Source organism: Bombina bombina, chromosome 5 (genome assembly GCF_027579735.1).
Source record: "Bombina bombina isolate aBomBom1 chromosome 5, aBomBom1.pri, whole genome shotgun sequence".
Taxonomy (NCBI): Eukaryota; Metazoa; Chordata; class Amphibia; order Anura; family Bombinatoridae; genus Bombina; species Bombina bombina.
This window is the reverse complement of record NC_069503.1, coordinates 333,506,480-333,521,740: the sequence shown is the minus strand read 5'-3', so window position 1 is coordinate 333,521,740 and position 15,261 is coordinate 333,506,480. Positions and strand designations below refer to the sequence as shown.

General features: G+C 40.7%; 1 protein-coding gene across 1 annotated transcript in view; it reads right to left on the bottom strand.

The window, feature by feature from the left end:
• The window catches only part of HDAC9 (histone deacetylase 9), a 2,434,493-nt gene that overhangs the window by 959,661 nt on the left and 1,459,571 nt on the right, over window positions 1–15,261 (bottom strand). The window contains exon 17 of the mRNA XM_053714127.1: window positions 7,035–7,155. Within this exon, the coding sequence (XP_053570102.1) occupies window positions 7,035–7,155 (121 nt within the window). The remainder of the gene's footprint in view (window positions 1–7,034; window positions 7,156–15,261) is intronic.

Here is a 15,261-nt window from a genome sequence, read left to right as displayed (position 1 = left end):
CTATACACCTGCACAATGCTTTCAATGTATTTTCTGCTATCTCTGTCTGCCCTTTTCCTAAAAATCACTGCACTTCCCTGTAGCAACAATAACCCACACACTATCCTTATCTCACCCTCCCTTCTCTCATCCCCTATGCTTTCCTCTCATGAACTACTTTGTCTCCTTAGAAATACTTCCCCATCTAACGCTCCTGTGTCTAATCATACCCGCTACTACAAGTCCCCCTCTCACCTTCTGTCACTCACACTCCTCCTACTGCTTGCTGCTGGTGACATCTCTCCTAACCCTGGCCCTGCAGCATTAACCACACTTTTACACTCTCACTCAGTCCCCCACTGCAAAAACTCTAGGTCACGCAATCCTAACAATCTCATCTCTATTAACACACAGCGCTTATCCCCTCTCTTTTCTTGTGCTCTTTGGAATGCACGCTCTGTCTGTAACAAACTCACAACTGTTCATGACCTTTTTATTTCTAATGCTTTCAATCTTCTAGCAATTACTGAAACCTGGTTATCATCTTCTGACACTGCTTCCATTGCTGCTCTCACGCACGGTGGTCTCCACTTTAGCCACACACCTAGGCCAGGTGATAGACATGGTGGCGGTGTTGGAATCTTACTCTCCCCCTCCTGCTCCTTTCAGCACCTGCAGCCTCATCCATCTCTCTCCTTTTCCTCCTTTGAAGTTCACTGCATCCGACTATTCTCCCCCCTCTCCCTCAGGGTGGCAGTTATCTATCGCCCCCCTGGACCAACCTCCCAATTCCTTGATAACTTCGCTGCCTGGCTCTCTCACTTTCTCTCTACAAATACACCTGCTTTAATCCTGGGGGACTTCAACATCCCCATTGATAACCCATCTGCCCCTGCTGCCTCTAAACTTCTCTCACTCACAAACTCCTTTGGTCTCTCACAATCCACCATATTCCCTACTCACCGCGACAGACACTCTATTGATCTAGTATTCTCCTACCTCTGCTCTCCCTCTGACGCCACCTGTCTCCCATTTCCCATCTCAGACCACCATCTGCTCACCTTTAAGCTTAATATACAGGCTAAACCTACTTCTCCCCCTCACCCCCGCACCTGTAGAAATCTGCACACTGTGGATCCTCTACAACTCTACAACCTTATTCAAAAACAACTCCCCCACACTTCCACAATATCCTGCCCTGACCTTGCTACAACCCACTATAACAATACTCTCTCCTCGGCACTGGACACTTTCGCTCCTCCCCAAATACGCAAAACCCCACGTCGTCAGCTCCAACCCTGGCACTCTAACCAAACACGCTACCTGCAAAAATGCTCCGATGCTGCTGAACGTGCCTGGAGGAAATCCCGCTCTGAATCAGATTTCCTTCACTATAAGTTCATTCTTTATTCTTACTCCTCTGCCCTTCACTTAGCCAAGCAAACCTACTTCTCTTCTCTTATATCTACTCACTCCACAAACCCTAAACGTCTCTTCTCCATTTTCAACTCTCTCCTTTACCCACCTTCACCACCCCCTTCATCTGCCTTTAGTGCTCAAGACCTGGCAGACTACTTTTTCAACAAAACAATTACCATCCAAAGTAATATCCCAACACAAGTCTGCAACCTTATATCTCCGCCCCTGGCAACCCCCTCCACCACTCTCAGCACCTTCCCCCCTACCTCTGAGAATGAAGTGAGTTGCTTATTGTCTTCCTCACACCTCACTACCTGCCCACTTGACCCTATCCCTTCACATCTAATACCGTCTCTGTCTTCTACCCTCACTCCAGCTCTTACTCACATATTTAACCTATCCCTTACTACCGGTTCATTCCCATCTTCCTTCAAACATGCAAAGGTCACCCCATCCTCAAAAAACCCTCCCTCGACCCCAATTCTCCTGCAAACTACCGCCCCATATCACTGCTTCCGCTAGCTTCAAAAGTCCTGGAAAAACTAGTCTTCGATCGCTTAACCCACTTCTTGTCCTCCAACTCACTGCTTGACCCCTTACAATCTGGCTTCCGTTCCCAACACTCAACTGAGACTGCCCTCACCAAAGTTACTAATGATCTTCTTTCTGCTAAAAAAAATGGCCACTACTCAATACTTATCTTACTTGATCTGTCTGCTGCCTTTGACACAGTTGACCATCCCCTTCTCCTACGGACTCTCAGCTCCTTTGGGCTCTCTGACACTGCCCTTTCCTGGACCCACTCTTATCTCTCTAATAGGTCCTTTTCTGTCTCCTTTGCTGGTGGCGACTCCTCTCCATTGCCTCTGTCTGTTGGAGTACCTCAAGGCTCTGTTCTGGGTCCCCTACTCTTCTCTATTTATACATCCTCACTGGGAAAACTTATCAGTACCTATGGCTTCAACTACCACCTCTATGCTGATGATACCCAGATCTACCTATCCGCCCCTTCACTCTCTCCTTCTATCCTTGCTCACATCGGTGTCTGCTTATCTGGCATTTCTTCTTGGATGGCCTCTCACCACCTAAAAATCAATATGTCCAAGACTGAGCTCCTTCTAATCCCCCCTCTAATTCTACCCCGGTTCCTAACTTTTCAATCACTGTTGGTGATACCACTATCTCCCCATCACCCCAAGTCCGTGTCCTAGGAGTTACACTTGACTCCAATCTGTCCTTCATTCCCCACATCCAATTGCTCTCTTCCTCCTTTCGCAACCATCTACGCAATATCTCCAAAATCCGTCCATTTCTGAGTGCTGAAACTACTAAACAGCTAATCCACTCCCTGGTAATCTCCCGAATTGACTACTGTAATAACCTACTAACTGGCCTCCCTCTCTCCCGCCTCTCCCCTCTTCAATCCATCCTAAATGCCTCTGCTAGGCTAATCCACCTCTCCCGACGCTCTGTATCTGCTGCACCTCTCTGCGAGTCCCTTCACTGGCTACCCATCCACAGCAGAATTAAATTCAAAATTTTCATCCTGACCTACAAAGCCCTTACCAACGTAGCCCCCCCCACCTGTCCTCACTCATCAAGAAATATACTCCAGCCCGCCCCCTAAGATCCAACAATGACCTGCTCCTTGCATCTTCTACCATCACCTTCTCGTGCAGCACCAACCATCTGGAATGCACTTTCCAAAGCTGTTAGACTTTCCCCTAACCTTTCCTCCTTTAAACGCTCCCTAAAGACCTTTCTGTTCATGGAAGCCTATCTCTAAATCAGTAAAAAATGAATTATACCTGCCTAACTGCTGCCCCATCTAACTCCACACTAACATCATTCTCACCTTTGCAGTCCCCACCTCCTGTTTCTCACCCTCCTACCATCTAGATTGTAAGTTCCCACGGAAACAGGGCCCTCAATTCCCCCTGTATTTGTTTTGTTAAACTTTGGTGTCTTCTATATTGTATTGTACTGTACTTTTATCTTTGTACCCATGGACAGCGCTGCAGAATCTGTTGGCGCTTTATAAATAAAGAATAATAATAATAATAATACAGGCAAAAGAGCTGTTTTCTTTGGGGCATGCCCCGCAAAAGGCCCTTTTAAGGGCTGGTAAGGTAAAAGAGCTTTTCTATTTTAATTTTAGAATAGGGTAGGGCATTTTTTGATTTTGGGGGGCTTTGTTATTTTATTAGGGGGCTTAGAGTAGGTGTAATTAGCTTAAAATTGTTGTAATATTTTTCTAATGTTTGTAAATTATTTTTTTATTTTTTGTAACTTAGTTCTTTTTTTATTTTTTGTACTTTAGTTAGTTTATTTAATTGTATTTATTTGTAGGTATTTTATGTAATTAATTTATTGATAGTGTAGTGTTAGGTTTAATTGTAGTTATTTGTAGGTATTTTATGTAATTAATTTATTGATAGTGTAGTGTTAGGTTTAATTGTAACTTAGGTTAGGATTTATTTTACAGGTAATTTTGTAATTATTTTAACTAGGTAGCTATTAAATAGTTATTAACTATTTAATAGCTATTGTACCTGGTTAAAAAAAATACAAAGTTGCCTGTAAAATAAATATAAATCCTAAAATAGCTACAATATAATTATAATTTATATTGTAGCTATATTAGGGTTTATTTTACAGGTAAGTATTTAGCTTTAATTAGGATTAATTTATTTAATAAGAGTCAATTTATTTCATTAGATTTAAATTATATTTAACTTAGGGGGGTGTTAGTGTTAGGGTTAGACTTAGCTTTAGGGGTTAATACATTTAATAGAGTAGAGGTGAGGTCCGGTCGGCAGATTAGGGGTTAATACTTGAAGTTAGGTGTCGGTGATGTTAGGGAGGGCAGATTAGGGGTTAATACTATTTATGATAGGGTTAGTGAGGTGGATTAGGGGTTAATAACTTTATTATAGTAGCGGTGAGGTCCGGTCGGCAGATAAGGGGTTAATACTTGAAGTTAGGTGTCGGTGATATTAGGGAGGGCAGATTAGGGGTTAATACTATTTATTATAGGGTTAGTGAGGTGGATTAGGGGTTAATAACTTTATTATAGTAGCGGTGAGGTCCGGTCGGCAGATTAGGGGTTAATAATTGTAGGTAAGGTAGCAGCGACGTTGGGGGCGGCAGATTAGGGGGTTAATAAATATAATATAGGGGTCGGCGGTGTTAGGGGCAGCAGATTAGGGGTACATAAGTATAACGTAGGTGGCGGCGGTGTGCGGTCGGCAGATTAGGGGTTAAAAAAATTTAATATAGTGGCGGCGATGTGGGGGGACCTCGGTTTAGGGGTACATAGGTAGTTTATGGGTGTTATTGTACTTTAGAGCACAGTAGTTAAGAGCTTTATGAACCGGCGTTAGCCCAGAAAGCTCTTAACTCCTGGCTTTTCTCTGCGGCTGGAGTTTTGTCGTTAGATTTCTAAAGCTCACTTCAGCCAAGACTCTAAATACCAGCGTTAGAAAGATCCCATTGAAAAGATAGGATACGCAAATGGCGTAGGGGGATCTGCGGTATGGAAAAGTCGTGGCTGGAAAGTGAGTATAAGAGCCTTACCTACACGACTCTAAATACCAGCGGTAGCCCAAAACCAGCGTTAGGAGCCTCTAACGCTGGTTTTGACGGCTAACGCTAAACTCTTAATCTAGGCGTTAGTTATTAATTTAATCATATTTAAGTTAGGGGGTGTTAGGGTTAGACTTATATTTAGGTGTTAATAAATTTAGTATAGTGGCGGCGACGTTGGTGGCGGCAGATTAGGGGTTAATAAATGTAGGTAGGTGGCGGCGATGTTAGGGGCGGGAGATTAGGGGTTAATAATATTTAACTAGTGTTTGCAAGGCGGGATTGCGGTGGTTTAGGGGTTAATATGTTTATTATAGTGGTGGCGATGTCCGGAGCGGCAGATTAGGGGTTAATAAGTATAATGTAGGTGTCGGCGATATTAGGGGTATTGGCATATTAGGGGTTAATAAGTGTAAGATTAGGGTTGTTTAGACTCGGGTTTCATGTTAGGGTGTTAGGTGTAAACATAAAATGTGTTTCCCCAAAGGAATCAATGGGGCTGCGTTACTGAGCTTTACGCTGCTTTTTTGCAGGTGTTAGACTTTTTCTCAGCCGGCTCTCCCTATTGATTTCTATGAGGAAATCGTGCACAAGCACGTACAACTTAAGCAGCGCTGGTATTGGAGTGCGGTATGGGGCTCAATTTTGCTCTACACTCATTTCTTGCCTTTTAACGCCGGGTTTTTAAAAACCTGTAATACCAGCGCTGTAGGAAAGTGAGCGGTGATAATAACGTGCAAGTTAGTACCGCACCCCTCATAACGCAAAACTCGTAATCTAGCCGTTAGTTTTTTGTTATATAAAATAGATTAGGAGGTTTAGTTTAGAGGGAAGGTTATGTTTTAAGTAGAGTAAGGTTAGTTTGCATTGGGGTTTGTGACGACTTAGGCTTAATAGTGTAGGGTACTTGCGGTGGGATGTGGCAGTTTAGGGGTTAATAGAATAGTACTTGCGGTTTGTATGTGGCGGTATAGGATTAATAGAATAGTACTTGCGGTGGGTATGTGGCGGTATAGAGGTTAATAGAATAGTATGTGGCGATTTAGATCTTTATTAGCGTAGTGATAGTTTGCGATTGTGGGGTACTTCGATTTAGGAGTATTAACATTGCCAATATGGGCAGCGATGCTGAGGTGTTATCTATAGCCAAAATCGCAGACTAATGGCATGTATAGTAAACACCTCTCGGTGATGCCGCTATATCGAAAGCTTGGAATATTACAACAGGCTCACTCGACATATCAAGGATTTTTGGGAATATTTTGCCGCCTCGTAGCCTTTTCGATCATTGAGCCATAATCTTAACCCTTGCACCTTCTCAGTAGGAGCTGGTGCATCAGAAGGTGTGCATATAAAAATAACAAATGGAAAATGGAAGTAAATTGGAAAGTTGTTTAAAATTGCATGCTGTATTTGAATTCTGAAAGTTAAATTTTTACTTTAGTGTCTCTTTAAAGAATCTAAATAAATACACTTGAATAATGAAGAAAAACACAATGCATAAAACAATCATAAAAACATGCTACCCTTTGACAAATTAATACATTTTATTTATTAAAAGGACGTTAAACACCTCTTGCTTTTGTAAAAAAATTGTATTTGTCCCATGTTCCCTAGAGAGGTCAAAAAGTAAATTCTGCAACCTGCAAATGCTGAAAACACAAAAGCTGGTGTAGATCTGCAGAACTTTGAAAACCTAGTTTACAGATTTTGCTTTTGGCCTCTCTAGTGAGTGTTGGAAACGTTTTACCCAAAAGTAATAAGTATCCAATGTTCCTTTAAGTGACAAAATTATACATATATACGTTTATGTTATACATGAGATTTCAAGGCCTTGACATAAATTTGTTTAAATCTGTAAGCGTGTTCCTTTCCATGAATTTTCATATTTACCTCCACTTTTATTCTGACATTACAAAACAACATTTAACCTTAAAAAAAAGTTAGATTTTTTGTCATTCTTCTTACGAAATATATAAAGTTGAATTTAGCTATGAGTAATAACTGTGCTGTTTTATAGAGTTCTCAAAAGTATAGAAGCTAACACCGACCTTGAAGTTTCCTGGGTTCCAGCTTTTGCCTGTTCATAGGGCTGGTGCCATACAGCATTGAATAATGTTCTGAGTGAACCAGCTGAATTTCTTGAAGACTGGCTTTTCGACCTCGAACACGCTGAAAGAAAACAGCAGAGGCCTCAAATATTCCCCAGAGAATAAAAGGTAAAACATTAAGTTCTCTCTAAACAGCTATAATATAGAAATTTATTAATAACTTGCACTACAATTACATCATATATGCATTTGATTGATTAGCTGAAACAGTAAAAATATATTAAAATGCAAATAAATGCAAAAAGTTATTGGTTTTATGCTATGAGTAATTAGACAATTTGTTAAAGGGACATAAAACCCAATTTTTTTTTCTTTCATGGTACAGATAGGTCATACAATTTTAAACAACTTTCCAATTAATTTTCATTGTCTAATTTATTTTGTCACCTTGTTGAAAGGTATACCTAAGGTATGCCTCTTGCCATTTGATTTCAGCTACTTCCCAGTAGCTCCTTGTAATGCATTGCTGCACCTTCAAACAAGGACATCAAGAGAATGGAGCAAATTAGATAATAGAAGTAAATTGGAAAGTTGTTTTTAAAATTGTATGATCTATCTGAATCATGAAAGAAATGTTTTTGGTTTCTAGCCCTTTAAACTAAAGTTAAATTAATTGGACCCCATGTATTAAGTCACAGACAGACAAGGTTTTAAACTAAAAATGCAGTCCTGCCCTCTACTCTTGTGCAGTTTGTCTGTCAATCACCCTAAATAGAATGAATTTTGAGGGGTTTTAACTCCACCACCTCTAAGGTGGCAGAGATGCTTACAAGTTGCAGTCACATGACCCCAGCTTCTTAAAGGGATACTAAATACATTTTTTTTTTTCGTGATTCAGATAGAGCATGCAATTTTAAGCAACTTTCTAATTTACTCCTATTATCAATTTTTCGTCGTCCTCTTGGTATCTTTATTTTAAAAGTAGGAATGTAAATCATAGGAGCTGGCCCATTTTTAGTTTAGAACCTGGGGTATAATAATAATAATTCAGGATTTTGGAATTCAAGATTGGGGATTTATACCTGTTTCTACACATGTCATGAACTGATATTAAAAATGAAGTAGAGAAAATTTGATTCACACCCCTTAAAGGTAGCCAGTCAGGCACTAAACCCTGGACAGACATCTCTGCCACTGTCCTCTTGGCATCACAGCTTTAATTACTCACTTTGCCTTGTGTGCAATGCCACCCCTTGCTCACATGGCCAATTGTGAGCAGGGAGTGCAAACCTCCCCGGTCGAAAAAGTCCGAAGGGGTTTAAAAATGACACTATATGGTCAGATTGTGAGTGGAGCATTATCGTTAGTGCAAGGAAAGCAAACGCAGTAGCAAGATTGCATTGGTTTTTACGCTCAAATCCATATTACAAGTGGCACGGTATTTGTATTACCATGAGTTCAAGCAGTAAAATTTACGGTCCTCATATTCTCTATGGGTGACATCGAGCAGCAATGCTTGCATAAAGAGTTTGGCCTGAGGAAAAGTTGCACTAAACTATACTATTAACCCCTAAACTGCTACACCCTCACATCACAAACTGCCCAGATACACTATTAACCCCTAAACTGCCACAACCCCATTGCAAACTGCTCTATTACACTATTAACCCCTGAACTGCCACACCCCTACATCGCAAACTGCTCCTCTACACTATTAACTCCTAAACCACCACGCCCCCACAGATAAAAAAAAAAACTAGCATTACAGGAAATAAAAAACCTAACATTACAGAAAATAAAAAAACATAGTTATACCTATTCTAACACTAAAGCCCCCCTTAAGAAAAAACACCCAAAAATAAAAATCCTTATATTAACACTAGAAGTTACTACAGGAATAGCTCTTATAAGGGCTTTTTGTAGGGCATTGCCCTTAAGCGATTTAGCTCTATTTTGCAAAAAATACAACCCCATTCTACAATAAAAGTAACCCCTCCAAAAAAAAGCCTATCTAAAAAAACCTACTCTAAAAATTGGGCATTTGGGGCACGATTACATATATGGCGCAGGCTTCGCCGCAAGCGCTGCAACCCGCGCCACCCGTAATTTCACCTCCCACATCGGGGTATTACATATACCCCGCCGGCAGCTCATAAAGTGCCGTAAGTCGGATAAACTAGCGATGTGCAAAAATGAGCGTAAATACAAATTTCTGGAGTCGCCAGTGACTTACGGAACTTTAGAAACTACCGGCGCCTAAGAAAAGTAAAGAAAATAACAAATCTCCTGTAAAAGTCTAACACGCCTCCGAAAAATAAGCCCGACATGTAAAAACCCCTATATCCGCAATCCCTCCCTCTCACTACTAGTAATAAATGTATTAACACCTAGAACGACAACTCCCCAAAACGCAATAAGACTAATTAAACTATTAACCCCTATATCTGCCATCAAACCCACACCACAAGTAATAACTAAATTATTAACCCCTAAATCTGCCAACCCCAACATCGCAAACTACCTATTAAAACTTTTAACCCCTAATCCGCCATTAACCCACAACGCAATAAACCCATTACAACTATTAACCCTTAATCCGCCATTAACCCACAACGCAATAAACCCATTACAACTATTAATCCCTAATTCACCATTAACCCACAATGCAATAAACCCATTACAACTATTAACCCCTAAACCGCCAAAGCCCACAACGCAATAAACCTATTAAAGTATTAACCCCTAAACCGCCAAAGCCCACAACGCAATAAACATAAACCCTAACCTAACCCCCCTAACCTAACACCCCCTAAATGATCCCAAATTATCTAATTTACAAAATACTAAAGTTACTATTAAATTAAAAAAAAAACTAACACTACTTTAAAAATACAAATAAACTACGTATAAATTAAAGGGACAGCCTAATCAAAATTCTGGAGTAGACTGTCCCTTTAAGTTATAATTACAGAAAAGAAAAAAATCTAAGATTACAGAAAAGAAAAAAGAAAATTTCCAAATTTTAAAAAATTATACCTAATCCCTATGAAAATAAAAAAGCCCCCCCCAAAATAAAAACACCCCCTACTCTAATAAACTACCAGTAGCCCTTAAAAGGGCTTTTGGCAAGGCATTGCCCAAGATAATCAGCTCTTTTACAAGAAAATACACAAAGCCCCCCCTAACAGTAAAACCCCCCACCCACCAAACCCCCCCTAAATAAAATAACCTAACACTAAAAACCCTAAACTACCCATTGCCCTGAAAAGGGTATTTGTTGGGCATTGCCCTTAAAAGGGCATTCAGCTCTTTTACTGCCCACCCTATCTAAATAAAATAAAAAAATAAAAAACCCTTAAAAAACCCTAAGTCTAAGCCCCAGGTTGCTACTCACTGTTCCTGAAGTCCGGCGGAGAAGGTCCTGTTCCAGGTGGTGAAGTCTTCTTCCAAGAGGCAACCTCTTCTTTCTTCTTCCTGGAACATCCTATGCGGAGCAGAGCTGAAGACTGAAGACCACAGAGCTGAAGACCAGCGACCCTTTAACTGAAGACCGGCGATCCTGGAACTGAAGACCGGCGACCGCGGAGGCATGGAGCGTGTAGGATCCTCTTGGTATGATCTTCGCCGCACACTGGATAGAGAACTTAAGGGATGCGATTAAAAATGGCGTCCTTGAATTCCTATTGGCTGATTTGATTCTTCAAATTCAAATCAGCCAATAGAATGAAAGCTATTCAAATCAGCCAATAGGATGAGAGCTACTGAAATTATATTGGCTATTCAAATCAGGTTGGGGGGGGTTAGGTTAGGGGTTAGGTTTATTCCGTTGTGGGCTTTGGCGGTTTAGGGGTTAATACTTTAATAGGTTTATTGCGTTGTGGGCTTTGGCAGTTTAGAGGTTAATAGTTTAAATAGGTAGTTTGCGATGTTGGGGTTGGCGGATTTAGGGGTTAATAATTTAGTTATTACTTGTGGTGTGGGTTTCATGGCGGATATAGTGGTTAATACACTTTATTAGTTATTGCGGTGGGGGATTGCGGTTGACAGGTAGATATTTGTATGTTTATTTTTGCAGGCATTTTGCTATGGCTGCCTTATATGGCGAGGTAAAAATGGGGTAAGATGTATCCATTTTCGCCATGTAAGTCCTTGCACTAGATATTGGAAGCCGATTTGCTACGCTGTCCCATGTTAGCCTATGGGAGTAAAAATTGTGGGCGACGGGTGAAATATACATGACGCCTTTATATACGGCACTGTATATAGGATACCAAACCCATGCAAACACTGGCGTCGCCGGCTTTTGCGGGCAACGCCGCTTATGTAATGGGGCCCTAGGTAGGGCATTGCCCTAAAGTGATTACAACTCTTTTTCTATTTAAAAAATTTAAAAAAAAAAATAACCTAAAAAAAAACTATCCTAAAAAAAGATTTCCCTGAAAAGGGCATTTGGTTGGGATTTGGACAATGCCCTAAAATGAACATAACTCTTTTGCTACCTGAAAAAAAAACACTATTGTAAAAAAAAAACACTAATTTAAAAAGGGCATTTGTTAGGGCAGTGCCCCAAAGCGAACAAAAAAAAACCCTAACCTAAAAAAAAAACTCTCCCCAAAAAATGCCTACAGCTAAACCCAAAGATGGTACTCATCGAATTTGAATCCGGCTCTCAATTGATCACCAACTGCATTGCTCCTCTTCATGAAGGGGCCCATCTTCATCCTGGTGGTGGCAGGGGCCCATATTCATGGAGGTTGTGGTGGCGGCCCATCTTCTATCTTCATCTAGAGTGGTGGTAGTCCGCCTTAGTCCATCTTCTGCCTCAGCTCCGCTAGGGAAGTCTTCATTCATCTTCCAACTGATGCGTCTTCTTTTCTTCTCATCTTCAGATCTTCCGTCCCCGACGTGCTCTTAATGTGGGCACCCACCGTGCACTGAAATTTGAATGTGAGATACCCCCTTATTTAGTGGTACCTTTGTATTCCTATTTGAAAATCAAACATCAGCTGGTTTAAATTTGGAAACAAAAATTCAATGCAAGGGGAGTACCTCAAATTCAAACTTGAGAGTGCGGCGAGTGACCGCATGAAGAGGGGTTGTGGAGGTTTAGAGGTTAATAGTGTAACAGGGCAGTTTGTGATGCAGAGGTTATGCGGTTTAGGGGTTAATAGTGTAGTTGGGCAGTTTGAGATGTGGGGTTGTGGCAGTTTCAGTTCCAGGTGGTGAAGTCTTCTTCCAAGAGGCAACCTCTTCTTTCTTCTTCCTGGAACATCCTATGCGGAGCAGAGCTGAAGACTGAAGACCACAGAGCTGAAGACCAGAGACCCTGGAACTGAAGACCGGCGATCCTGGAACTGAAGACCGGCGACCGCGGAGGCATGGAGCGTGTAGGATCCTCTTGGTATGATCTTCGCCGCACACTGGATAGAGAACTTAAGGGATGCGATTAAAAATGGCGTCCTTGAATTCCTATTGGCTGATTTGATTCTTCAAATTCAAATCAGCCAATAGGATGAAAGCTATTCAAATCAGCCAATAGGATGAGAGCTACTGAAATTATATTGGCTATTCAAATCAGGTTGGGGGGGTTAGGTTAGGGGGGGGTTAGGTTAGGGGTTAGGTTTATTCCGTTGTGGGCTTTGGCGGTTTAGGGGTTAATACTTGAATAGGTTTATTGCGTTGTGGGCTTTGGCAGTTTAGGGGTTAATAGTTTAAATAGGTAGTTTGCGATGTTGGGGTTGGCGGATTTAGGGGTTAATAATTTAGTTATTACTTGTGGTGTGGGTTTGATGGCGGATATAGGGGTTAATACACTTTATTAGTTATTGCTGTGGGGGATTGCGGTTGACAGGTAGATAGACATTGCGCAAGCATTAGGTGTTAGTTTATTTTTGCAGGCATTTTGCTATGGCTGCCTTATATGGCGAGGTAAAAATGGGGTAAGATGTATCCATTTTCGCCATGTAAGTCCTTGCACTAGATATTGGAAGCCGATTTGCTACGCTGTCCCATGTTAGCCTATGGGAGTAAAAATTGTGGGCGACGGGTGAAATATACATGACGCCTTTATATACGTCGCTGTATATAGGATACCAAACCCATGCAAACACTGGCGTCGCCGGCTTTTGTGCCCCAAAGCGAACAAAAAAAAAACCCTAACCTAAAAAAAAAACTCTCCCCAAAAAATGCCTACAGCTAAACCCAAAGATGGTACTCATCGAATTTGAATCCGGCTCTCAATTGATCACCAACTGCATTGCTCCTCTTCATGAAGGGGCCCATCTTCATCCTGGTGGTAGGGGCCCATATTCATGGAGGTTGTGGTGGCGGCCCATCTTCTATCTTCATCTAGAGTGGTGGTAGTCCGCCTTAGTCCATCTTCTGCCTCAGCTCCGCTAGGGAAGTCTTCATTCATCTTCCAACTGATGCGTCTTCTTTTCTTCTCATCTTCAGATCTTCCGTCCCCGACGTGCTCTTAATGTGGGCACCCACCGCGCACTGAAATTTGAACGTGAGATACCCCCTTATATAGTGGTACCTTTGTATTCCTATTTGAAAATCAAACATCAGCTGGTTTAAATTTGGAAACAAAAATTCAATGCAAGGGGAGTACCTCAAATTCAAACTTGAGAGTGCGGCGAGTGACCGCATGAAGAGGGGTTGTGGAGGTTTAGAGGTTAATAGTGTAAAAGGGCAGTTTGTGATGCAGAGGTTATGCGGTTTAGGGGTTAATAGTGTAGTGGGGCAGTTTGAGATGTGGGGTTGTGGCAGTTTCAGGGTTATTAGTGTAGGATGTTTATTGCGATGTGGGTTTGGGTGTTTTTTCAACTTTTCACACTTCATTGAAGTCTATGGGAGTATAATTTGATGCGGTCTTGATATTGTAGATTTGGCTTTTTGTGCGTGTCGGGTTAGTGTGCGAGTTTACTTTCAACTTGTAATATGGGCGGTAACCATTGCACGCAAAAAAACAGAAGACGAGCGCAGTAAGCTAGCCGATAGTTGCTGCTAGACTTGTGCGTTGCGGAAACATTTGTTTCAGTTCATTTCGGACCGATTCAGATTTTTTTCAAATTTTGTTTTCAGATTGATTCGAATTTAGATACATTTGAATGTATTCATTTTGGATTCATTCAGATTCATATAAATTCGGATGTATTCGATTCGTAAATTTGGAAGTTTGGTATGTGTTATGTGGGATGTGCTGTGTATTAGACTAGTATTATGTACTGTATATAAGGTGTAACCCATCTGAATCAACATAAGTCCCAACCTCACAGGTACCAGCTACACCATATGCACAGAGCTAGCAGATATATAACCTAATATAAAGTACATAATACTAGTGTAATACACAGCATATCCCACCTAAGTACCAACCTCACAGGTAACAGCTACATAATGTGTCCTGCACAGAGCTAGCGGAGTGATATAACCGAATCTACTGTACAATACCAGTGTAATTGTGATTAGTCCATGGCCGTTCATATGTAAGAAATAAATCCGATCTAATTTGGATTTATTTGATACAAATGCATTCTGATTCGTTTAGTTTAGTTGCTAGGGAACCTCGAATTGATTCAAAGCTCTGAATTTGAGAAATTCATCCAAATTTTGATTCGGAACGAAATGAAACGCACATGTCTAGTTGCTGCATAGGTTAAGCAAATGCTTTATGGGCATCTAGAGCTATTACCGCCGCATGAAGACTTACAAAGTTATAGTAGGGTAAGACTAAATCAAACGTCCTAATATTATAAAGAAGCGTTCTATTTTTCATAAATCTTGTTTGATCCGGGTGTATAATCTTTGAAATAACTGATAACTGCCTTAAAACTAATATCTGTGTAAATAGTTTGTAATCTACATTTACTAATGAGATTGGGCGGTATGAATCTAAATTATTAGCATCTTTACCTTGTTTCAAAAATAAGTGTAATTTTGGATTCACTGAAATATTTAGAGGTTGTTCTGCCCTTTAAAAAAAATATTTGTTAAATGCTTTAACCAATAGTGTAACAAAATACTTTCATCTAATATTGTGTATTGTTAAAGGGACCGTCAAGTCCAAAAAAAACTTTAATTTTTCAAATATGGCATGTACTTTTAAACAACTTTCCAATTTACTTTTATCAACAATTTTGCTTTGTTCTCTTGGTATTCTAGTTGAAAGCAAACCTAGGAAGGCACATATGATCATTTCTAAGCCCTTGAAGGCCACCTCTAT